Genomic DNA, 22,965 nt, shown 5'->3' with positions numbered 1-22,965 from the left:
ATTTCTTAAACACACTTTTACCACCCTACTTCAAAGGCTTTCTTTGCCCTTTTGATTAATTGACCCTACCAATCTGTCAAAGCTCTGAAAAGTCCTAACTTCTCCCCAAAGTACTCTCACTACCACAGCTCATGCTGATCCTTCTTGCCTGTCCCCCAACTTCTGTGACACCTAGTTCCTCTACCACACAACTTAACAATTACAGTTAAAATTAACAGTTCTTTACTATTCCCCAACAAAGTTCCTTAAAGACATGAATCATATTTTTATTTCTTCTTTACCCCTGTTCTTAGCACATAAGTGGAATTTTAATAGAGATGCTGGTTAATATAAGGATAAATTCACTTATTAATGGATAAAAAGTTTGAAATTTCAAGTTGTAGCCCCAGTTCTGTGACCTTGGACAAGTTCACTTCTCAGGATGAGGTCTGAAAAAACAAGATGGACTCAATGACTTGATGCTTCCTTTCAGCTTCAACAGTGTATGATTTTATGAAATGTACCATTATACTCTCATATTGCTTGCTTATAATGCTATCACGGCAATTTTTAGACTTGAGTTACAGCTGGATATGGTGTTTCCCAGTTAGCTACTAAGCTCTTTTAACAAGGGTCATATTTTAATCAACTGAGAATCTTATACCATGCCTTACATATAATAACAGCTCAATATATTTGCAGAAAATTATTTGGAAAAACTCTTTAAAAAGCTTAATTTATGCAGAAAACCTATGCATAGATCTGCTGCCTCCCAAAGGGCCCTTTGAAAACTTATTATTGTAAATACTATGAAGTGATTTATGGAAAAAAATTCTGATTATTCTGATAGAACCAGGGGTAGTCAGCTACATAATGCCAAAGAATGTAAAAACTCTCACGTGTATTTAGGGATAGACTAAAAGGCCGTAAGCCTCAGACTACCTTACTGCAACACGCAAATAAAAACTGCCCTGTACACTTAAGTGGCATATAACAACTCCACTGTTGGGAATAAATAGACGTCTTCACGCAAAACCTTTATCTGCAAATTTACAGAAACAGGGTGGAATGGAGACCTTGAATGGCAGGTGATGACCAGAAGTTGAATCTAAAGGGAAGGACAGCAAAGAGCAATTGAAGGGCAAGAAGGAGGAACAGAAGAGCAGCAGGAAAACATCACTCTGAGTGATGAAAAGGAGCAGTGGAAATTCACAGAGTCTTTACCAAGGGCCTACTATGAACCAAGCACTTGGGGCTGCAAAGATGGCTCCAGACCTCAGGGGGCTAATATAATAGTCCTGAGGGTAAAACTGAAGCCTCTACCCTACTGCATGTAAGTGTCAGTATGAGTGTGTGTGTGTGTGTGTGTATGTATGTATGTTTAGTTCTAATTGGTAAAATCAAGCAAGGAAGGCTTCACATAAAGATGGTGAGTTAATGGAGCTTTAAAGTGTGTAGGAAGATTTGCTAAGGGAGAAAAAAGACAGTTGAGCTAGTTATTTTGGGGAAGAAACATTCACATATTTTTACAGCTGTTCCTTTGGGACTTTAAATCATGGAGGCTTCTTATATTCACCACCACTTTGTCATATGCCTTCTTTCTCTTTTTACTTTACCTTAAATACTGACATGTTCAAGCCCAGCATTGGAACAGAGCCAAAAAAACCCAGAATGAGGTGAGTGCTAGCCAAATTTGCTCTGTCACCTCCAAATCCAGCCAGCCCAGCTAGCCCAGTCCTGCTCTCCTGGCAGCCGGAAAAGGAAGACTAATTATATCCTCTGGGGGTAAAATTTGGATGCAGGCAGGCAAAGCTTATCCCTGTTCCACCAGTTGGGTACCATGGTAGAGCTTCATTGCCTCCTAAGCCATGAGGATCTAGTCTACCTGTGACATGGAGGTCAGCTTCGCAGGGGAAAAAAAAAAAAAAAAAAAGCTGCATGAAAAAGAAGGGGGATGCACTGGATTGGAAAACGCTGAGTTAAGTGAGATAATCGTCATAAAACGTTTAATAATATCCCTGGCACACAGAAAGCGTCGAATCAACGTGAGCTCTTATCAACAACATACTGCTACTACTGTTGTTATTATTATTATTATTATTATTATTATTATTACAATAATACCTCAATTGTACTCCAACAAGAAATCACTGTTTTCACAGCCTACTTTTAGGACGTTGAAGAAACAACTCCAGAGATGAAAGTGTCTTTCAAAAATTTTTAAAGCTACACGATCAAATTCCAACCGTGCTGGCCTGAAAGCCCCAGACTCTGAGTTCAAGAGCTAGTCCTGCTTTTTGCCAGGCGCGTGACCTTGGGCTCAGCACGTCATCTCGGTGCCTCAGTTTCCCCATTTGTAAAGTGGGACTAAGAAGCCCCTCCCTCGCAGGGTCGTTGTGGGGTCCAGCCCGCGGGTACTACTCGCTGCACCGGGGTCCCATGGATGCAAGGCGAGCTCCCGGCCCATCTTCCAAGACCCCTGGCTTCGGGACGGGTGGGGTAGGTGAATACGCTACCGGAGGCCCATTGAGCTCCGCCGCCCGCAGGGCAGGAGCAGAAAAAGGGAGCGCGCTTGAGATTCGTCCCTGAGACCGAGGGGGTCGGGCGCCGGGAGGCTCGGCCCTAGCCGCCCGCAAGCTGTCACCAGCGGTTTCGTCGCGGGGCCCCGCAGCCCGGACGCGGGGAGCGGCCGAGGGAGGCCAGGCTGACCCAGGTGCCGCCGGCGGGGAGAGCGGAGGGCGCTGGGGGACCGGAGGAAACTGGCAGCGCGGGCCCGGGGCCCGGGCGCGCCGCGGAGATGTGGCGGGGAAGGAAAAAGCAGGGGGAGCGACGCCCCCGCAGGCAGCGCCGCGCGCCCCGCGCGGGCCGGGCTGAAGCGCTCACTCACCTGAGGCTCGGGCACCCGCCAGCAGTGCACCAGCGGCAGCAGCGGCTGCGAGAGGGGCGGGGAAGGCTCTGCGGCCACGCAGGCGCGTTGAGGATGCCCGGACCACGCAGGCGCGCTGCGCCCGCCCGCCTCAGGAACTACCAAGAAGATGGTGGCTGAGCCGGGAGGGACGGGCGACACCATCTTGGATGTAGTTTTTCCTGTTGTGGAGTCTACTGGGAGAACCTGAAACTAGAGCTGCGCGGAGGGAGGGGCGTTGAGTGCGGCGTCTGGCCCGCCTCCTTCCTCCCCTTCCGCCAAATAGCTTTCCTAAAGAAACCCCCAAGGACCCTTGCAAAGCAAGGAAAGGAAGTCATCTCCTTTTATGTGGGACCAGAGATGCACCCAAGGGCACAAGGCCTAGCACAGTGCTTGGCTGGCTAGTGAGGGGCGCTTACCAGATTTCTAGTGAATGAGCACAGGAACTGAAGAACTAGAATCCAAGACTCAGGGCTGCTAATTCCCAGCCCTCCATCCTGTCACCTCTATTGACAACTGCCAGCGACACCATCTCCTTTCTTGGGTGCCACAAGGGAAATGGGAATTTTGTTTTGTTTCCTCAAAGAATGATTACATATTAAGCTTAATGACCCAACAATTTAACACCAAAATGTACAGGACAAAATTCCCTTCCCAGAAAAGCTTTTTGGTTAATCTCACTGACTAAAGGTACAATAGTCTCAACTGTATTAGGGCAAATGTAAGGATTACCAAACATCTGAAGGACAGTGACTGTCTATAATATTGTTACTCATCAAGCACAATTCCTGAACCAAATTTGGGAAGAGAGAAAACTAAAATTAACCGACCACAGCCTTTTATTATTTTATGATTGTGTTTATTCGGTAACATTCACTGAGTACCAAATTGGTTCTACTACCTATACGTCCTTGGTTAGATTATTAAGCCTCTTTCTTAATGCTTGAGTTCCTCACCTATAGTGACAAAATAATACAAGCTACCCATGTTATGGTCTGTATGAATGTAAAATGCTTACAGCTTATGTTATTTACAAAAAAATTTTTTTAATGTTTATTTTTGAGAGAGAGAGAGAGAAAGAGACACAGAGTACAAGTGGTGGAGGTTCAGAGAGAAGGAGATACAGAATCTGAAGCGGGATCCAGGCTCTGAGCTGTCAGCACAGAGCCCCACTTGGGGCTCAAACTCACAAATGGTGCGATCAGACCTAAGCCAAAGTCGGACACTTAATTGACTGAACCACCCAGGCGTCCCAAGTGTTATTTTTCTTATTTAGCTGTTGAAGATGCAGACAAAAACTCTTTTTACCCTTGAGTTTGAACAAATTCTTATAAACAAAAAATGCAACACAATGTACTAAATAAAATGAGGGAAGTTACAATCACCTGGGAGAGATGTCCTCTATCCCCATTTTACAGATGATGAAATTGACCATAAGAGACAAAGATGCTCTTCAAACTGTATGCTCTTTCCATTACACTGCTATGCTTTTCAAAGAGTAGGCAATTAACACAGCTCTTCTGATTCTTAAAAGCCCCAGCTTTCCTTGGGGCTGTCCAGTTTTCCTTCTTGCTCTAGCCTTGACAATATTATCCATTCTCAAGGCTTCAATAGCTACTCATTAGCTACTTCCAAATTTTGTATCCAGTCCAGATTTACCAGTTTTCCACCTCTATATCCAAAGGTCTAATCTCAATTTGAACTACGAGCTTTCCCATTTCATTACTGCTCTCTTACCCAGTTTTTCAAGCTTTCACCCCTCCAGCATATTGATACCAGTATTCTAAATTTATAGTATTTCATCTTACTTACAGCATCCCTGTGATATAGGTTCTATCATTCTCCCAATCTTACAGATAAGAGATTTAATCACTTTTTCTCAATCACAGTAAGTGGCAGTTAGGCTTCGAACACATAGGTCACATGCCTACTAAGTTCCAGATGCTATGAGCAACTCACATGTTTTTGTTTTTTGCTCTATCCCCAGTTCCCAGAACTGTGTCTGGCATATAACAGGGGCTCTGTAAATACATGAAAGAAAAGAGAATGTAGGTCAAAGGAAAGAGATATCCTTTCACTAATTGGTACTTAGACCAAGGTTTAAGACTTAAGAATAATGACTGGGTATTTAAATGAAATAGGCTTTATCCTATTAGAAGGATCAGAGAATAAGAAACATTAACAATAAATTAGTTGGTGTTTTACTGGTAATTAATGTGGAGGCATATCTCCACACTACTGTTCACTTCAGCATCTTGGCAAAGAATCCTATTTTCTGCTAAGCCCTTGCTGACGTAAAAGGTTTTTTTTTTACTTTCTGTATTTATTTTTTATAATTTACATCCAAGTTACCACATGGTGCAACAATGATTTTAGGAGTAGATTCCTTAAGCCCCTTACCCATTTAGCCCACGTCCCCTCCAGCAACCTTTTTGTTCTCTATGATTAAGAGTCTCATGTTTTGTCCCCCTCCGTTTTTGTATTATTTTTGCTTCCCTTCCCTTATGTTCATGGTTTGTATCTTCAAGTCCTCATATGAGTGAAGTCATTTGTCTTTCTCTAATTTTGCTTAGCATACCTCTAGTTCCATCTATGTAGTTGCAAATGGCAAGATTTCATTCTTTTTGATTGCTGAGTAATACTTCATGGTGTGTGTGTGTGTGTGTGTGTGTGTGTGTGTGTGTGTATATATGTGTGTATGTATATATATATATATATATACATATATATATATATATATATACATACACACACATCTTCTTTATCCATTCATTCATTGATGGACATTTGAGCTCTTTCCATACTTTGGCTATTGTTGACAGTGCTGCTATAAACATTGGGGTGCATGTGCCCCTTCAAAACAGCATATCTGTATCCCTTGGATAAATACCTAGTAGTGAAATTGCTGGTTCATAGGGTAGTTCTATTTTTAATTTGTTGAGGAATCTCCATACTGTTTTCCAGAGTGGCTGCACCAGTTTGCATTCTCACCAGCAGTGCAAAAAAGATCCTTTCTCCACATCCTCGCCAACATCTGTCGCTGCCTGAGTTATTAATGTTAGCCATTCTGACAGGTGTGAGGTGGTATCTCATTGTGGTTTTGATTTATGTTTCCCTGATGATGATGTTGAGCATTTTTTCATGTGTTGGTTGGCCATCTGGATGTCTTGAGAAGTGTCTATTCGTGTCTTTTGCCCATTTTTTCACTGGATTGTTTTTTGGGTGCTGAGTTTGTTACGTACTTTATAGATTTTGGATACTAACCCTTTATCTGATATGTCATTTGCAAATATCTTCTCCCACTCCATCAGTTGCCTTTTAGTTTTGCTCACTGTTTCCTTCACAGTGCAGAAGCTTTTTATTTTGATGAGGTGCCAATAATTCATTTTTGCTTTGGTTTCCCTTGACTCCAGAGATGTGTTGAGTATGAAGTTGCTGCAGCCAACGTCAAAGAGGTTTTTGCCTGCTTTCTCCTCTAGGATTTCGATGGCTTTCTGTCTTAACATTTAGGTCCTTCGTCCATTTTTTTACTTTTGTGTATGCTGTAAGAAAGAGGTCTAGGTTCATTTTTCTGCATGTCGCTGTCCAGTTTTCCCAGTACCATTTACTGAAGAGATTGTCTTTATTCCATTGGGTAGTCTTTCCTGCTTTGTCAAAGATTAGTTGGCCATATGTTTCTGGGACCATTTCTGGGTTCTCTATTCTGTTCCATTGCTCTGAGTGTCTGTTTTTGTGCCATTTTTTAAAAATGTTTATTAATTTTTGCAAGAGAGCATGAGTGGGGAGGGGCAGAGAGCGAGGGAGACACAGAATCCAAAGCAGGCTCCAGGCTCTGAGCTGTCAGCACAGAGCCCAACACAAGGCCTGAACTCACAAACCACGAGATGATAACCTGAGCTGAAGTCAGACACTTAACCGACTGAGCCACCCAGGGTCCCCTTAAGAAAGGTTTTTATACACCCAAAATATACACAAAGACAAAAGAAAGCTTTTAATAATGTGCAATTTTATAATGCAAATTATTAAAAATAGAGAACGATGAAAAATAGTACTTAGCCTCTTTGTGCTATGAATCCAGGATTTAGGATATCAATTCAATATTAAAAGCTAAAGCACACTGTAGATAACAGGACAGAGAATAAGTGGTATTTCCTTCAATTTGGACATCGTGTGAAGTGATACACGTAGCCATGTGATGCAAACAATGTTCAAAACTTCACTACCTGAAATCACCTTCAGGGCCATACCAGAAAATCAGTCCCATTCCTTTCCTACCAGAATCCAACTTGACCCCTAAAATGTGTCCCTGGATTTGGTCCTGAATGACTCTGGATTGTTTCAAAACCTAAAAAACACCTTCACAAAATGAAGATTACTGACCATGAAGGATATTTAAAAGAATGGACTACTAGTTCTCAAGGTCATTTCACAATAGAAGTTGCAAGCATTTTGCACATTCTTGGAAAAAGTATCTATGCTACTCTTTCAGATGCATAAGTTCTGTCACTTTTAGAAAAAAACTGAAGTACTCTACATTCAGCCAGTTATCCTCAAAGGCAACAGGGCAGCTATCACCAGCTCAGACCACCATGCAATCACCATGTGCTGGGGCATTCTTCCATTTCTCTCCTCTGGAGCACCTTATGGCAGGAAAGCTGCATGAAGTCACTGACAAGATCTAGAGCAATGGTGGGTTCCGCAGTTGAAGCTTGAGCAGTTTTCGAGCTGGTGACGGATCTAACTGCTGTGTGCTTCTCTTCCCTGCAGAGGAAAGACAAAAGTAAATTTCAACTGAATTCAAATAACATTATTGAAAACTTGGTGTATGGACACTATGCCAGACACTGAAGGGCATTACAATGACAAACGAGAGAATCTCTGTCCTCAAGGAGAGAGCAGTCTGGTAGGGAAGCCAGCTGCAACTACAACCATAATACAACATAGTAAGAAAATTAAAGTATATATAGCAAACAATTTTGGGCTGGAGGAGGCCAGGAAAAGCAACAGGGAAGTAATGTCAGTGTCATTTAGTGGATTCTTGGAAGAATGAAGAGGAAAAAGGGCAAATAGATAACAACATGAGGGTTTGTGGGGACTTAGTTTTCAGTCTACTGTGCTCCTGTGGAATTTACATCGAGAAATTTCCCATCAACTTTGAGTACCCACAGCACAATAATTATTTTGAGGGGAGAAAAAGAAATCATCTGATATAGGCCTTACTCTGAGACCACATGCTTTGAAGGGCAGTTTGTATGTGAAGGGCTATCATACAGAAAATAGTGCAATCTCTAGTCCCCTCAAGACACACACTCACCAAGCTGTACTGACACCTTCTGGAGACACTGGGTACTTTCATCCATAAAAGCCTGCAGCTGCTTCACTGATCCCTGTAGTTCATCCATCTGCACAGGAAAGACAGATGTGAGCTGTAAGGGTCTGTGGCTTCTGTGATGTTCCTCAAAAATCGCCAGGCAAGCTCCCACTAAGGACCTTTGCCTTTGCTCTTTTTCAACCTGGAATGTTTCTGCCAGACATTTTGTTTGCTCCTCCTGATCCACACTCTGCACTTCTCTATGCTGCCCTATGCCCCGGGGCCACTACTGTGGATAATCTCAAACAGGATCCCGTGTCCTCTGACATCTGGGTCAGTTTAGCCAAGAGGAAGCCCATGTGTAAGGGAGACAAATGAAGTCAGGATATTTTTACCCAGGCTCCTGGAAGGGTCATCTTGAGTTAGTTTTGTCTCTTAGCTGCAGGTCATGGCTCTCTTTTCCTTCCCTCCGCCCTTCAGTCCTAGGGATAGTAAGAGCTCAGCTGCCTCTGAGCCCCAGGTTACTTCAACTAACCCTTTTGGTTTCCTCAATACCCACACTTTATACATCACTTTTTCAATTACCCTTTATCAAGTGTCATCTGCTTCCTGTTGATACTTGGAGTGATACAGTACTATTCTCCCAAATGTCCTCATGGCTCACTTCCTCCTTTCTTTCAAGTCTCTGTTAAAATGGCACCTTAGAAGGACCAGGGGCACCTAAGTGGCTCAGTCGATTGAGTGTCTGGCTCTTGATTTCGGCTCAGATCACAATCTTATAGTTCATAGGATCAAGCCACGTGTCAGGCTCTGCACGGACAGCATGGAGCCTGCTCGGGGTCTTCTCTCTCCGCCCCTTCCCCAACTTGTGAACGTGCTCTCTCTCCTCAAAATAAACATTTTTAAAAAAATGGTACCTTAGGGGAATAATCAACAACTGCTCTACACAGCAACCTGCTGCCCTTCCTGTATATTCTCCCCTACTCTGCTTTATTGGCTCTTAACACAATAAATAAATAAATAAATACATACATACATACATACATAAATATTGATTGTCTCTCCATGTTTCCCCAAGGTAGAGCTGAATATACTTATTACACATATTCTCCAGGTCTCGTAATTTCCAAGGATGACAAGATAGGTAAACCAAATAACCAAATAAACATGAGCCAACTAACCATCAACTCCATATAATCAAAGATTTTGTTCTGGTTCTGCAATATCTTCTGGTAGTCAGGCTTTGTGTGAAGGACTTCACTCTGGGAAGACCCAAGAAATGCTGCAGGTTCCACTTCAACTTCGGTAACTTTGGTTTCAACTGATTCTCTGAAAATAAAATAGAACAAAAGAGCTTTCAAGGAATTTTATAATCATTTTCTGGGGGAAGATAATGTAAAACGACTTGGGGAAAAAACAATGACCTGGGGATTTCTTTCTGGAAATCAAGGTCTCTAATCTTTTTCTGAAAAAATGCTGGGTCACTTCAATTATCTACAATAACTGAATATGATGGAGAGTGCATGAAAATTGATCACTCCCACAATTTCCTGACTGCTAGACCCTGCCATTTCACCTCAATTAACACTTACAATAACCCAATGAGGTAGACACTACTACCACCCCCATTTTCAAGTGAGGAACTTCAGGTTTAGAGATTAAGTCGCTTGTCCACAATCAAAGAATGAAGAAACAAGTATTTGAACAGAGACAGTCGGCTTCCAGAAGCATTCCTCTTAACTAACAAGCTAGGCCACAACAAAAGTTTTTATTCTGAAACTGCCATCTTATATATTACCTATCTTCATAAACAGCACATGTAAGGGGTGAATAAAGTAAATGGTAACAATCAATGCCTAGACTGGAGAAGTTTTTCAAACCATGTTTCTCAAAGCACCTCTCTACTAAGAAGACACTTCCACAGTTACATTTTATATTTGGGCCCAGCTGAGTTTCTTTTGGGAAAAAAAAGCTTAAAATCACTGGCTTAAATGACCAACTAAATCAAGTCTAGCACTTTCCCACTTTCTTATGCCTTTAAGACCCAGACAAAGTTCCTCTCTCTTCTGTACACCCTCTTTCATCACCCCTTCCATGTCCTTGCATCTCCATGAAGGACCTGAAGAGCATTCTCTCCCATACCTGCAGCTCAAAGGCCATGTGCAAACTGAAGTCCCCTGTTTTTGGCCCAACCCCAGGTGCCCTGGTAGAAGGCAGAAATGTGCCTGTCTCCCCCCAGGATGTGTAATAGCAGCCACGGGCACAGAAGCAGTTCTGTTCTTTGACCGAAAATAGGGATATTCACTCTTCCTCCCCATCCCTCAATTCTCCATTTATAATCCTAGAGTGCTAATAACACATTTTATAGAGCTTTGATGAATTGACTGGCTTGTGAGAAAGGATTCATCGTTCAATCTGTGCTAACAGAACTGAAATCAATTCAAATTCCACAAGGTAAAAAGATGGCTTCCTATTTCCAGTCACAGATCTAACCTGGAAATGATGTCTTCAGCCTCCTTCTGGTATTGTTGCAAGAGCTGATCCCAAGACTGACGTTCTAAAGAAAATCTACAGGATCAGGAAAAAAAACATTCAGTTAATTTTTGATTACATTCTGAATCATTCAAGGCCACAGTAAGTACATTAGGTGTCTGCTCTGGTTCTAAAATGTGAAAAAAAAAGGTCATTAAAGGATTAGAAAGCCTGAGTGATTCAGAGGATATTAATCAAATCAAACCTGAGTTCTTAAAGTCAAATTAACACTTTTATTTCCTAGACTCCATTCTATGAAACTGGCCAAGAGTACAGCCCACAAGATCCCAATATGCAGCTTTCTAAATTCTAGTGTTTACACACCAGTATTGACACTCTAAATGGGGTATTTACTATTCATTTCTCCCAGAACTAGTTATTTTCCCTAGATGAATTTAGATAGTCCAATAAAGGATCATTTTCACTTACTTTGTTATGTATTCCTTCATCTCAGCCACTGATGTTTCCAGAGACAAATCTGATGCTTTTCTGGAATACAGATAGGATTATAAGATCAACATAAATCTTTCAAGAGCAGTTGCTTTTAATAGGATGTCTTACATAATTTTAATGGCAATAAAAGATGTTCAGAATTTATCTTTCAACAAGTACTTATTCTTGGGCTCTCACTTTTATAGATAAGTTTCCTCAGTGGTTGCTTTATTTTCTGTTTCTCTCATCAATTCCAATTGACCCATAGCCAGATTAACCTTCACTAAAATATTCCTTTTTTTTTTCCTTGTCTAAAACTGTGACCCTCTACTGCATTCCTAATAAAAGTCAAAATTCCTTAACCTGGCACTTAAGGCTATGTTCTGGCTCCGATTAGCTTGTTAGCTTTGATTCCAACTATTGCCTTTCACCTATTCTGCCCATATAATCTCACTCGGCCTCACCCTCAAATATCTGGAGTTTTCCATCTCCAAACTTTTGTTCACATCACTTTTAAATTTTTTTACATGTTTATTTCTGAGAGACAGACAGAGAGACAAAGGAGATACAGAATCTGAAGCAGGTTTGAGACTTCAAGCTGTCAGCACAGAGCCTGACATAGGGCTCAAACCCACGAACCGTGAGGTCATGACCTGAGCCGAAGTAGCACACTTAACAGACTGATCCACCCAGGTGCCCCTTTGCATATTATTTTTCAGTCTATTCTTTTTATGTCATCTTTTAAGGCCCAACAATACTTTTGTATATGACCTTCTTGTCTTCACACTTAAAATTAAGCTGTCAGTGGACAGAGATTGTATTTTACTCATACCAATGGCTTAGCTCAGTTGGATGATTAATCCTGATGGAAAGCAGGCACTGAAAATGCCAAAATCCTCCAGATATACTTGGTACTCTACCTGGCAAGACAAATTAGTTGTGCCACCTTTCATGTTTCTCTACCAAAGTCTGTGACACACAGCTTCTATCACTTCTGGCCTGGATGCAGCAGCCAGTGGCTTAAATACACCTCATTTTTAGGGATACTGTGTCAAGCCAACAGATTTTTCATTTCCTGAATAGTAATGTTAATTCTAAGGGTCTGTGTGTGAGAAAGTAGATCTTTGTGAAGTCAAAATTAAAAAGTTTCTGATGTAGGCCCAAGTGACAGGATTTGCTGCAGGACAGGAGGTAGAGAGCTGGACCCTGCCCCTACAGAGTAACTACCAGTTTGGGGCCAGAATTTTAAAAATTCTCTGAATAGTCTTGCTTGCCAACAGCTAAAGAACATAGTTTACCACCAACTTGCATAGCTAGCAAAGATCTGAACAATGTTTTCCCCCTCATCGTTCCATGGCTGGTTCCTTCTCACTACCCAGGTCTTATAGATCTCAGTCCAAAGGTCAATTCATTACAGGTCTTCTCTAAACACTAGCCAAAGTTGCCCACCCCCTCAAACCACTATCATAGTTACTGACTTCTTAGATTATCACTACCTGAAATCTTTATTTTCTATGTATTCATCTGATTGTCTCTATTAAAATCCATAAGAAGAGAGAACTTGCTTGACTTACGTATCACTTTATCTCCAGCATCTAGAAGAGCCTGGTGTGTATAAGATGCTGGATAAATGTTTGAGTGAATGAACAAACTAATTATAATGGAAAGTCTTCATTTAATTATCATTTAGGACAAAAGGGGAACTGCACACACCCTTTTGAATCTTCAAAACATTTCTGTAAAGTTCCATTACTTTCCAGGCTCTCTGCAAAATGTTTCAATTCCTCAGAAAGAGAAGATGCTAGAACAGAAATAAAGTACATGTTGTAAAATAAAAAGAATATGAATTTTCACAGCAAGCTGCTGACAATGACATAACATACTTAAGGTGGTCTTAGCTCTAGGATCCCCTATTACATTCTGGCCTTCTTACCCATTCAAAGTAGTAGTATAAATGTGCAGAAAGATTTTATCTTTTTTCTTTGGGCCAGTATAGATAAAATGGAAGACAATTCCTCTTTATGACATGTATGATAGTTTTTCTTTTAATACTTGACTGGTGAAAAAGCATTTAAAAGGTATACATGCACTGACATTACATTCTATCCAAGATTTCAAAAGCCTGCACTGAAAAGAAGAACATATTACAGAAGTCAGGCAACAGGCAAGAGCTTAATGAAAAATGTTGAAGGAGAATAAAGAATTACGGGCATAAGGGAAAGACTTGTCTCTGCTTAGCTTTGGAAGCCTTGGAAGCTCATATATTTCTAGGTCTTTTAAGTAGGTAACACTGAATTTTTCTGACCCTGGATAATTGTGTAGTTATACTATAAATAGCTACTTCCTAGAAAGTTAAAAATGGATTCCTGAGAATATTTGTAACGTATATCACACATTAACAGCTAATTTCCTTAATGTATACGGTTCCTACAAATCACTATAAAAAAGCCAACATCCCAATTTTCAAAAATGAACAAAGGAGCCTTTCTGGCAGTGATGATCTCCCCACGAGAACATCCTGTCATGAAGGGCCTCCCAGAAGAGGAAGCACACAAGAAGCACCTGGTACAGAACCCCAACTCCTACTTCATGGACGTGAAGTGCCCATGATGCTACAAAATCACCACCATCTTTAGCCATGCACAAACATGAGTTTTTGTGTGCTCCACTGTCCTTTGCCAGCCTACAGGAGGAAGTGAGGCTTACAGAAGGATGCTCCTTCACACAGAAGCAGCACTAAAAGCAACCTGAATCAAGATGAGTGGGAAATGATCCCAATCAATACATTTTGGATTAAAAAAAAAACAACAACAAAGGATACAAACAATACACCGAAAATGAAGTATAAATGGCTCTAAAAAAAAGAAAAAATGCTTATCTTCTTTGAAAGAGAAAGGACCACAGATTAAGACTAGACAATACTTTGTATCACCTACCAAATAGTAAAAAATCTGAATTGTTTAATAAAACTGTTGTGAGTATATGGGGCGCCTGGGTGGCTCAGTCAGTTGAGTGTCCAACTTCAGCTCAGGTCATGATCTCGCAGTTTGTGGGTTCAAGCCCTGAATCAGGCTCTGTGCTCAGAGCCTGGAGCCTGTTTAGATTCTGTGTCTCCCTCTCTCACTGCCCCTCCCCTGCTCATGCTCTCTCAAAAATGAACATTAAAAAAAATTAAAAAACAAACAAAACTATTGTGAGTATGAAAAAATAGGTACTTGCATATATTACTGGTAGGAGAATTGGTAAAACATTTCTAGAAGGCAGTCTGGTATTCCTAACATTTCATTTGACCTATGTAATTCCAATTCTAGAAATTTATCTTATTTTTACTTGCATATGTACCTGAAGGCTTCTGTAAGAAGATGTTCATTAACCCATTCATTGTAATAGCAAAAGACTGGAAACCCTAAAAGCCCATCAGTAAAGAACTGACTAAATCATATATGGTACGTTTATAAAATGAAATATTGTATGGCTACTAAACTGTCAAAACAGTTCTATGTGTGCAATACCGAATGATGTGCAAGACAAACTGTTAGGTTAAAAAAAACAAGACAAGGTAAAGAAGAGTACAGAGAGCATTATTCACTTGATATTAATGTAAAAATGTTGGAAATCCAGCAAGATCTCTGCGATGATACATAAGAAGCTGGTGATTATAGTGGCCTCTGTACAGAGGAGGTGGCCTGGTTTGGGTGGGAGGCAAGCTTATTTTCACTTTTATACCTTCTGAATGTCATAAGCATATACTCTTATTTTTTAAACACAATTCTAAAATATAAAGGGAGGGCTGGTTTTGTGAGCCAGCAGCTCCTATAAATGGGGATCCTGAAAGTGGGGCTTCGACTGACCTTAACAGGAGGTAAAGCCCAAGGCCAAAGCTTGCTCATTTATTCTTAGCAACTTACCTTTGGCTCTAAAACTTTCAAGACTGAAGCCCTCAGTGTCCTTTAGGAAAGGTTCAAGTTTCTGAACTGAGAACTAAATAAAGAAAAGCATTTTCAAAAAAAAAAAAAAAGTATTTTCAGTACAACAACAAAGATTTTTCAGACCAGTCCTGAGTTCATGTAATTTCATGTTTAATCAATGTGAAACTAAACATGATTTAGTTTTTATACCTAACATTTTTCATACAAATAAGTAGATCAGGAAAAATCTCTTTGCTGTTCAGACTATACATTATGATTTTCAGTTCAGAGAAACATGACCATTTAATTAACACAAATGATGCTCTTATCTAAACTGATGTAATTACCAGTTAGCCATATAATTCCCACTCACTATGTAGTCAGACCTCAAATGTCTGCTTTAACTTACTGACCTCCACGCACTTCAAATTCCCATCATTTGCTGTCAATGGACAAAATATACTAGATTGAAGAAATCTGACTATTAGCTGCTCAGTTAGCAGCAGCAGCACCAGTGGGACTGGTAGAGAGCCTAGTCCAGAGAGAAATCAGCTGCTGCTTTGATTAAATCTGGCTTTTAAATTAATACAACTAGAGAAAAACGTCTTTTAATCTTTATTTTGAGAGAGAGAAAGAGCGTGTGCGTGCACAACAGCCAAGGGGAAGGACAGAGAGTGGGGGAGACATGGAATCGGAAGCAGGCTCCAGTCTCTGAGCTGTCAGCACAGAGCCCGATGTGGGGCTTGAAGCCACAAACCGAACTGCGAGACCATGACCTGAGTCAAAGTCTGACACTTAACCAACTGAGACACCCAGGTGCCCCGAAACACCTTTTAATCTTAATTGATGGCATCACACACACAGTATTGATCTCTCTTTGGGGCCATCACAGCAACAGTTGAAAAAAAAAAAGAAAGTATTTCCCAGTCCTAAGAATCTCACCTGGAAACTGGAAAGCAGGAGAGCGCCAAGCCGTTTGCTTTCTGCTAAGTTGGCACTGATAGATCTGCTGAGCTCTAACATAAAAATCACACTTTAAGGAGCTGGATACTAACACAGTTAGCAAAGTTAAAAAAAACAAAAAACCAAAAACCCCAAAAAACCACTTTCCTCCTTCTTGATGCAGCTCAACTCCAGGCATTCTAACTTTAACTTCAAAAAGTTATTAAGAACTTTTTACAGATTACATTAAAATCTTGTCTGTTAAACAACATAGATGAAAAATAACTTAAAAAATAACTTAATTTTTTTGATGTTTTATAGTCATCACTTAAAGAAAGTAAATGAGAACATCTGAGCATTTTTATGACAGATACAGTGTGCCTTTTTTTTTTTAAGTAGGCCCCATGCCTAATGTGGGGCCTGAGTTCAGGACGTGGAGATCCTGAGATCAAGAGTCGCATCTTCTACAACTGAGCCAGCCAGGCACCCCTGCAATGTGCTTTAAATACGGTCTTGTAAATTATGAGCTCCATTTTACAGAAGGGAACACTGAAGCTCAGAGGGCAGATTACTTGTTTGAGGCCAGAGATTGGTGAAGCCAGAATTCGATCCCAAGTCTGTCACCAAAAAAGTGTAGTTTCCCACTAATAGCCATGCTGCCTCTCTATATTGACCTAATAATAACATTAATAATTTATTGAACACTTATTATATAAAAGGCACTTCATTAAATGCTATGCACACTTCATTAAAACTGAAGGCAAGTATCTTATCAATTCCATTTTATAAAAGACACTGAGGCACAAAGGCCGGGTGATGGGTAACTTGCCCAAGGCCACATGGTGAGTCAGCCTGAATTAGATCGGCATTTTACATTAATTACACCACTAAATCCTCAAACAACTACAAGATATAGACACTTTTTTTTTAAATTATGTCCCAAAACATCAATTATTATACAGCAAAGGAAGTGTGCTCTGAGTATTTGAGATACGTGTACTTTTGTCCTCCAGCTACAGCTGGCTTCAAGTGTTTTTATTTCTTGTCTCCTGATTATTTCTCATTGCTGTAAGTGGAAAAAACAGGATACCTTCTGCCTATAACCAGAGAAACCTGGCAAGTGGGCAGGAATAACCAATCTTTTACATCGTGGATTTTCCGTTATACAGAATTTTAGGTCCACATGCTCTGGAACAGAGACGGAGGTAGGGGTGACCTTAATCAAGGAACTGCTGCTGTTGTCTTGGCACACCTGTGGGGTCAAGTGCATGAACACAAGTGTGGCGGCAATTTTCTGATAAGCTAAATGGCTATTTTTACCCAGATTTCCTTCTAGACATCAGGTCATCTGGAAGTGAACTAACATCTTTAAAATAATCACAATAGCTTAACATTTGAGCTATTTACTTACTATATGGCCAAGTACTGTGTCATATGTATCAATTCATTTAATTCTCACACAACCGTGTGAAATAGATATTATTTCATCCCATTTGCTGATTGGGACCATAAGGCAAAGGAGATTAAGTAATCTACTCAAGGTTACACAACTAGTAAATTCTTCGAAATGTGCTGGACTTTCCACATTAAATATTGTATTTCAATGCTTACTGAGATACAATTATTATTGTAAACTCACACAAATCACATTTAAATATGGCATATCTAAAAACTTAGTTTTCACCGAGATATTTTACATGCATCTTCCTTCCCTCTGAAAGATTTTCAGTTATAAAGCTTAAAATCTGGTAGCAACCCACTCACCTTCTGTTTCACTTTAGGAAATGAGACAGAAAGCCATACAAAGAAATCTTTAATGCCTCTTCTCCTAGCAGAGATGAGTGTTGAACAACTGTAAATTAGAATTTCTGTTCATGGTAGAGATTACAATGGACAGCTACTAATATAAATAGCAGTCATACTGAACACTTACTGGGTGTTTGACATTAGTGCTTATGATCTTAGAATATCCCCCATATAGAAGAGGAAACTGGTTGAGAGAGGTGACATGATTTGCTCAGTCACGTAACTAGTAAGTAGCAAAGTCAGGTAATCCCACTACATTCTTTCTGCCATAACTCACTGCCTCTTATCTGAGCTGGAACTCCACTGCCTTAGGTACATAGCATCCCACCTGTGATGCCCTGATGAAAGGGAGGCAGTGACTTCCGCCGGTTCATTTCCTTCATACTTGCTCGCCTCCAAGATTGACTCTTATCTTGATGATCGGGAGATTGTTCTTGGGGGGACAAATGAAGGGACCTGGACTGAAGTCCTTCCTGGTGGCTGAGATCACAACTTCCTCCCACTTTAGGGCTAGAGCCAAGGTAAATTCTTTCCTTTGAAACGCCTTGAGTTATCTCCAGGGAGGCAGGTGATTTATTACACACTTCCACAGGGATGGTATCCGATTCCAGTTGATGATCATGAGTCTTAGATGTCACCGGTTCTTCTTCTAGCACTTGTTATGAAAAAGTCAAAATACAAAATCAAACCCACCACAACTATGCATCTGAGCAAAAAGGTGGACAAAGAAAATGTATGCCCCAGATCATAGAAACAGTGAGGAAGCATCTCTGCAAACATGTAAATATGATTCTAGATGCACCAGGGAGCCAGAGAAATGTTTATCTATAGCTTAGAACCTGAACCCAAAGCAAGAGCAATTTTACTACAATACTCACCTTCCATGGTCTCTGATCTAAATACTGAGGTCATTCTGGATGAAGCACCCTGAAAATAGGAAAACAAAGCGATCTGTTCTCCACATTTCAGCCCCAGTCTCAATGAGGCTTTAGTACCCCAGAAGATACCTTGTATTGTTCAGCCTTTCTGAACTGCTTGCTCATCTCTGCCCCATGAAATTCTACCTACATGACAAGGCCCAGTTTCACCTCCTCCACCTCCTCCAGAGACTACCAGTGGGTTCATCACCTCCTGTACTGACTTTCTACAGAATTCATCGTTAAAAATACTTATGTCTCCCTTAACACATACCCTCCTTTATTACCAATTATTTTTTAAATAGTCCCTAATATTCTAGATGGCGTTATGATCTGCATGGTCTTCCAAACTAGAAAAATCACATCACCCTTTACTTCTTATATTTAATCTCCAGATGCAAAGTCCTGTCCGTCCTACCTCCAACAGTCTCTGGAAAGCTTTTCTCCACTGCCAGTTCCACTCTCAGAACTTCCACCATCTCCTTTTCCCTCCCCAGAATAATCTTACAGCCTCTCCACTAGTCCTCAAACATCTAGCACTGCTCCTCTCCAATCCACTCTTTGGACAGCAGCAGAGTCTTCCAGCATCTTCAGTACCTTTCATAAACTAGCCCTAACTTACCCATCCTGCTCCCTCCTGCCACTCCCAGCCCCTGCACCACTTTTGAATCTTTACACACACTGCCTGTGAAACTTACTCAACCTTTCTAATGTAGCTCAAATGTGAAACTTTCCAACCACTTCTCTTTGGCAAAGTTGGTTGCTCCACCCCCTAGTTTTCCTCCCCAGCCAGGATATATCTGTATTCCCAGTGGCTGTCACAGACAACTAACTGGAAGGCAAGGAAGGACATGGCTGAGGCATCTCTGCATCTTCCGCGATTACCCCTCCCTTCCAGCAGAAATCTGTATGGGGGAGGGGAAGACTCTAAATAAAGAGAAATAGAGAGAGAGGAACAGCTGGGAAAGGTAACAGAACGTGTGAGTAAGTCAAGATCTACATCCCCACAGTTAGTGCTGTATCACAGATTCAAGCCTGGATAATAACAGCAACAAATGTCATTTGTTAAGCTGCTTGTTAAGCGCTAATTATATGCCACGATCTGCGTATGTTCAAAAGCGTTTTATTTGCATCATTAGCTCATTATACCGATTAACTCTTTCCACAGCTCGGTAAATGCTGTCATTAATTCCTCCCTGCAGATAAGGGAGGTGGGGTTTAGAAGGGCAAAAGCCTGGCCCACTGGAGACAGCCATGGGGGGATGGGCGGGGGTGGAATTCGAACCCAGGCCTGTGACCCACCCTGAGCCCTCAAACACCTTTCTGCAGTCTAGACACCCGGCTCTGAAAATAGGCCCCGAGCGAGAAGCGCGGCCGACCCTTCGCAATCCTCTTACCAGGAGGAGGCCGCAGTGCCCCAGGTCCCCAAAGTCTGGGGGCGGCGACCTGTCTGGGCTGGGCGGAGACGTCCGACGCCAAGGAAGCTGGTGAGGGTGTGAGCCGGCGGGTCTGGTGGAAAGGTCTGCGACTTCCTGACCTCGGGAAGACGCCAGTCTAGCCCGCAGCCTCCGCCCCTGAGATACAAGCCCGCAAATCACTCTCCGCCGCCACAGGTAGCCCTTCGAGCCTCTGCGCCACTGCGGCAGTCTACGGAGCAGTCCGCGAGCCGCGCCACCACCCGCGCCTCCGCTTCCGAAAAGTCCCGCCAATCAAGGGCGCATGCGTAGTTGACAGCCTCTCGCGTCCGTGTACGCGTGCGCAGAACGCCGGCCTCCTTGGAAGCGCATGCGTAGACTAGTATTCAAGCCTCGGCGTTCTGACCGCTTCTGTCGAGTCCTTACTGGTCCAAATCGGGCAGCGTAACCCATTTCCCCAGCTACGCCGCGCCCGGGGAGTCCCCATCTACGGACTGGACGCCACTTCATCTTGTCGTTTGTGTCTGACACGCCCAGAGCCCATTGAAGTTGGGGAGGCCGAGGCCCAGAGAGGTGCTTGCCAAAGGAATACAGTGGGCCACAGGGCATCTGATGCCCTGCCCCCGTTAGGCCATGGTCCCCGCCTTCTCTTTGCATTGTTAGTTACAAAAACGCGGGCCTGGTCTCTCCCAGGACGAAATGGAGCTCTGTACTCAAGTTTGTTTCATTCTATCCTACTCCTACTCTAGCACTTTTTCTTTCTGTGTTCCCTTCAATACTTGGCAAAATTCAGGAATTCTCCTTTGTAGCCTTCTTGCAGGCCACCCCCTCCCCAAACTGCTTACAGCTCCTCTGCCTACCCCTATTGCTTCTTCCCTCTGCTCCTTTGCTCAAGCCGTTCCCTCTGGGTAGCCCATTCCAGCTTTATCTTGCAAAATTCTCCAATTTTAAGCCAAAATTGGGAATTAATCCCTCTCAGATTCTTCTTTGAGACTCCAGGCTGAAAATTAATATGCTCCCAGAAGCCCAACCGTGCCTATTCCACTATCCCTTGCTGGCATGGGAGCGAGCCCCCAGAGAGCAGGCTGCTTCTTCAGCACCTAGCATGAGGCCATGGAAATGTCCCCTTGCGTATGCGGTCCTTTCAGATCTGAAACCAAATGTTGAATTATTAGAAGCCCATAAAGTGAAAGACGAATTGGGGAGGAACAGCTGGAATATGACTGTGGTCATCCTTCCATAGCAGCTACGGTCCTTGGAAGAGTTTTCTGATAGGAGGTAGAAATCTCCCTTCCTGTAATTTTCCACCCTGTGGTTCCAACCTGCTGGTTCTAATGGCCATCTGAAAACAGATTTGCTCTTGGTCACCTGAATATCACACTCTGGGGGCTCAGTGGTACCCAGTTCCTTCTATGTCTGCCCACCTCTATCAAGTCGTTGTTTGTCAGTGTCCCAAGAACAGAACACTGTTCCCAGCCATGACTGGTCATCCTGAGGCACAGTGAGAATACTGCTTCACGGATTCCAGACCCAGTACATCCTCTGTGCTTTCTCTGCTTTCAATTCTCCCATGGTTTCCGACTGTCCACACGATGTGTACATTCCTTCCCTCGTAAGGCACTGCATGATCTGACTCTCCTTTTTCATCACTCCTCACTCCAGTGACAACCTTTGGTTCCCCTGTTGTGCTCTGTTCTCTGCTAGGCTTTGGTACATGCAGTGCCTCCCCTGGAGCCACCTCCCATCAGCGTCCTGCCTATAATATACCACTATCCCCTTCATTTACTCACCATCTCAACCTCGGGTGCTAGTTCATATATCCTTTCTGTGAGGCCTTCCAATTCCTCTTGGCTCCCTGAACACCCTGGGTTCCCCCTACCATTGACATTTGCTTTCCTGTCTTCCAGGCCCATCCACTGCATTCTCAATGCCTAGCACAGGCCTGGCTGTTGTTAGTCTCTCCCCCGCCTCCCCCCCCCCCCCCCCCGCCTCCTGCCACACCCCTAGAAAAAAATAAGAGGGACAGAGATGTAGATTTTTCATATGATAGCCAGTTTCCAAGATGGTCCCCACTGAGCTCTGATTCCTGCCGTTCGTGCTCTGTGTGTTCTTCTCCCACACTGAGTAGGGCTGACCTGTATAACCAAGAAGATACTGCAGAAATGACTGTGATTTTCAAAGTTTAGTCAAAAAGCATTGTGACTTCTACCCTGCGTTCTCATACCTGCTCTAGAGTAAGCCAGCTGCCATGTTGTGAGGATACTCAAGCAGCCCTATGGAAAGGTCTATGTGGGGAAAAACTGAGGCCTCCCGCCAACAATGACTTGCCAGGCACAGGAGTGAGCCACCTTGCAAATGGATCTTCTAGTCCAAGTCAAGCCTCCACATGACTGCAGCCTGATTGACCCTTGACAGCAACCTCTTGAGACGCTGAATCAGAACTACCCAGCTCTCAAATTCCGGATTCACAGCACCTGTGATCCAATAAATGTTTTTGGGCCAATTACACTATAATAGATAACTGACCCATGTCTAATGTGTCCTCTTTATTTTTTCTATGATAAATGTTTTAAAGTTTTTTGTAGAAAATAATATTTTTTGAACACTCTGCATGTTTTTCAGTGGTCATATCACACATTCTAGGAGGCTCTGAGATGTAAGGAGTCACCATCTGGAACCCCTGGTGGCCCCTCACAAGTGACGCCAAGCCAGCCAGTTGGCTGTGGCATTCCCAGGACTCCCTCCTTTCCAGGCATCTGGGCTGGGGTTGGAGGGGGGGAAGAGTCGGGTTTCAGATCTGATGGGGGCCCCACCCACC

General features: G+C 42.4%; 3 protein-coding genes and 1 pseudogene across 7 annotated transcripts in view; 1 reads left to right on the top strand and 3 right to left on the bottom strand.

Annotated features, from left to right (window-relative positions):
• NDRG3 (NDRG family member 3) overlaps positions 1 to 2,926 on the bottom strand; it is a 68,251-nt gene extending 65,325 nt beyond the window's left edge. For all 3 annotated transcript variants that reach the window (XM_047851720.1, XM_047851723.1, XM_047851721.1), the window contains exon 1: positions 2,867 to 2,926. The gene's annotated coding sequence lies outside the window, so the exon portion shown is untranslated. The remainder of the gene's footprint in view (positions 1 to 2,866) is intronic.
• A 3,943-nt stretch (positions 2,927 to 6,869) lies between these two features.
• On the bottom strand, positions 6,870 to 20,418 carry DSN1 (DSN1 component of MIS12 kinetochore complex). Of its 2 annotated transcripts, XM_047852242.1 has the most exons (11): positions 20,130 to 20,418; positions 18,694 to 18,742; positions 18,144 to 18,470; positions 16,010 to 16,083; positions 15,068 to 15,140; positions 12,873 to 12,960; positions 11,157 to 11,216; positions 10,689 to 10,763; positions 9,377 to 9,524; positions 8,199 to 8,286; positions 6,870 to 7,645 (listed from the first exon to the last, which is right to left on the bottom strand). In XM_047852242.1, exons 2-11 carry the CDS (start codon positions 18,725 to 18,727, stop codon positions 7,563 to 7,565), a joined length of 1,050 nt encoding a protein of 349 aa, XP_047708198.1. In that variant the 5' UTR covers positions 18,728 to 18,742; positions 20,130 to 20,418; the 3' UTR covers positions 6,870 to 7,562. The 2 variants fall into 2 exon arrangements, with proteins under 2 accessions (XP_047708198.1, XP_047708199.1); XM_047852243.1 differs by lacking the exon at positions 18,144 to 18,470.
• The window catches only part of SOGA1 (suppressor of glucose, autophagy associated 1), an 85,634-nt gene continuing 75,437 nt past the window's right edge, over positions 12,769 to 22,965 (bottom strand). Inside the window, exon 16 of one of the 2 annotated variants that reach the window (XR_007150809.1) lies at positions 12,769 to 12,781. The gene's annotated coding sequence lies outside the window, so the exon portion shown is untranslated. Of the gene's footprint in view, positions 12,782 to 16,793; positions 16,805 to 22,965 lie in introns of those variants that run through there. The other variant, XR_007150810.1, reaches the window with a different exon arrangement.
• LOC125161917 (40S ribosomal protein S27-like) lies at positions 13,583 to 13,899 on the top strand (annotated as a pseudogene).

The sequence above is a fragment of the Prionailurus viverrinus genome, chromosome A3 (genome assembly GCF_022837055.1).
Source record: "Prionailurus viverrinus isolate Anna chromosome A3, UM_Priviv_1.0, whole genome shotgun sequence".
NCBI classification, from domain to species: Eukaryota; Metazoa; Chordata; class Mammalia; order Carnivora; family Felidae; genus Prionailurus; species Prionailurus viverrinus.
The sequence above is the reverse complement of the archived record's forward strand: the minus strand, read 5'-3'. Positions and strand labels throughout refer to the sequence as shown.

Excerpts from the sequence above, each read along its gene's own strand:
- DSN1 (XM_047852242.1), bottom strand. The coding sequence starts at position 18,727 with ATGACCTCAGTATTTAGATCAGAGACCATGGAAG. Across the intron at positions 18,471-18,693 it reads TAGATCAGAGACCATGGAAG|TGCTAGAAGAAGAACCGGTG; the intron begins GTGAGTATTGTA and ends TTTCATAACAAG. Across the intron at positions 11,217-12,872 it reads TGTTTTGAAGATTCAAAAGG|AAAAGCATCAGATTTGTCTC; the intron begins GTGTGTGCAGTT and ends TCTGTATTCCAG.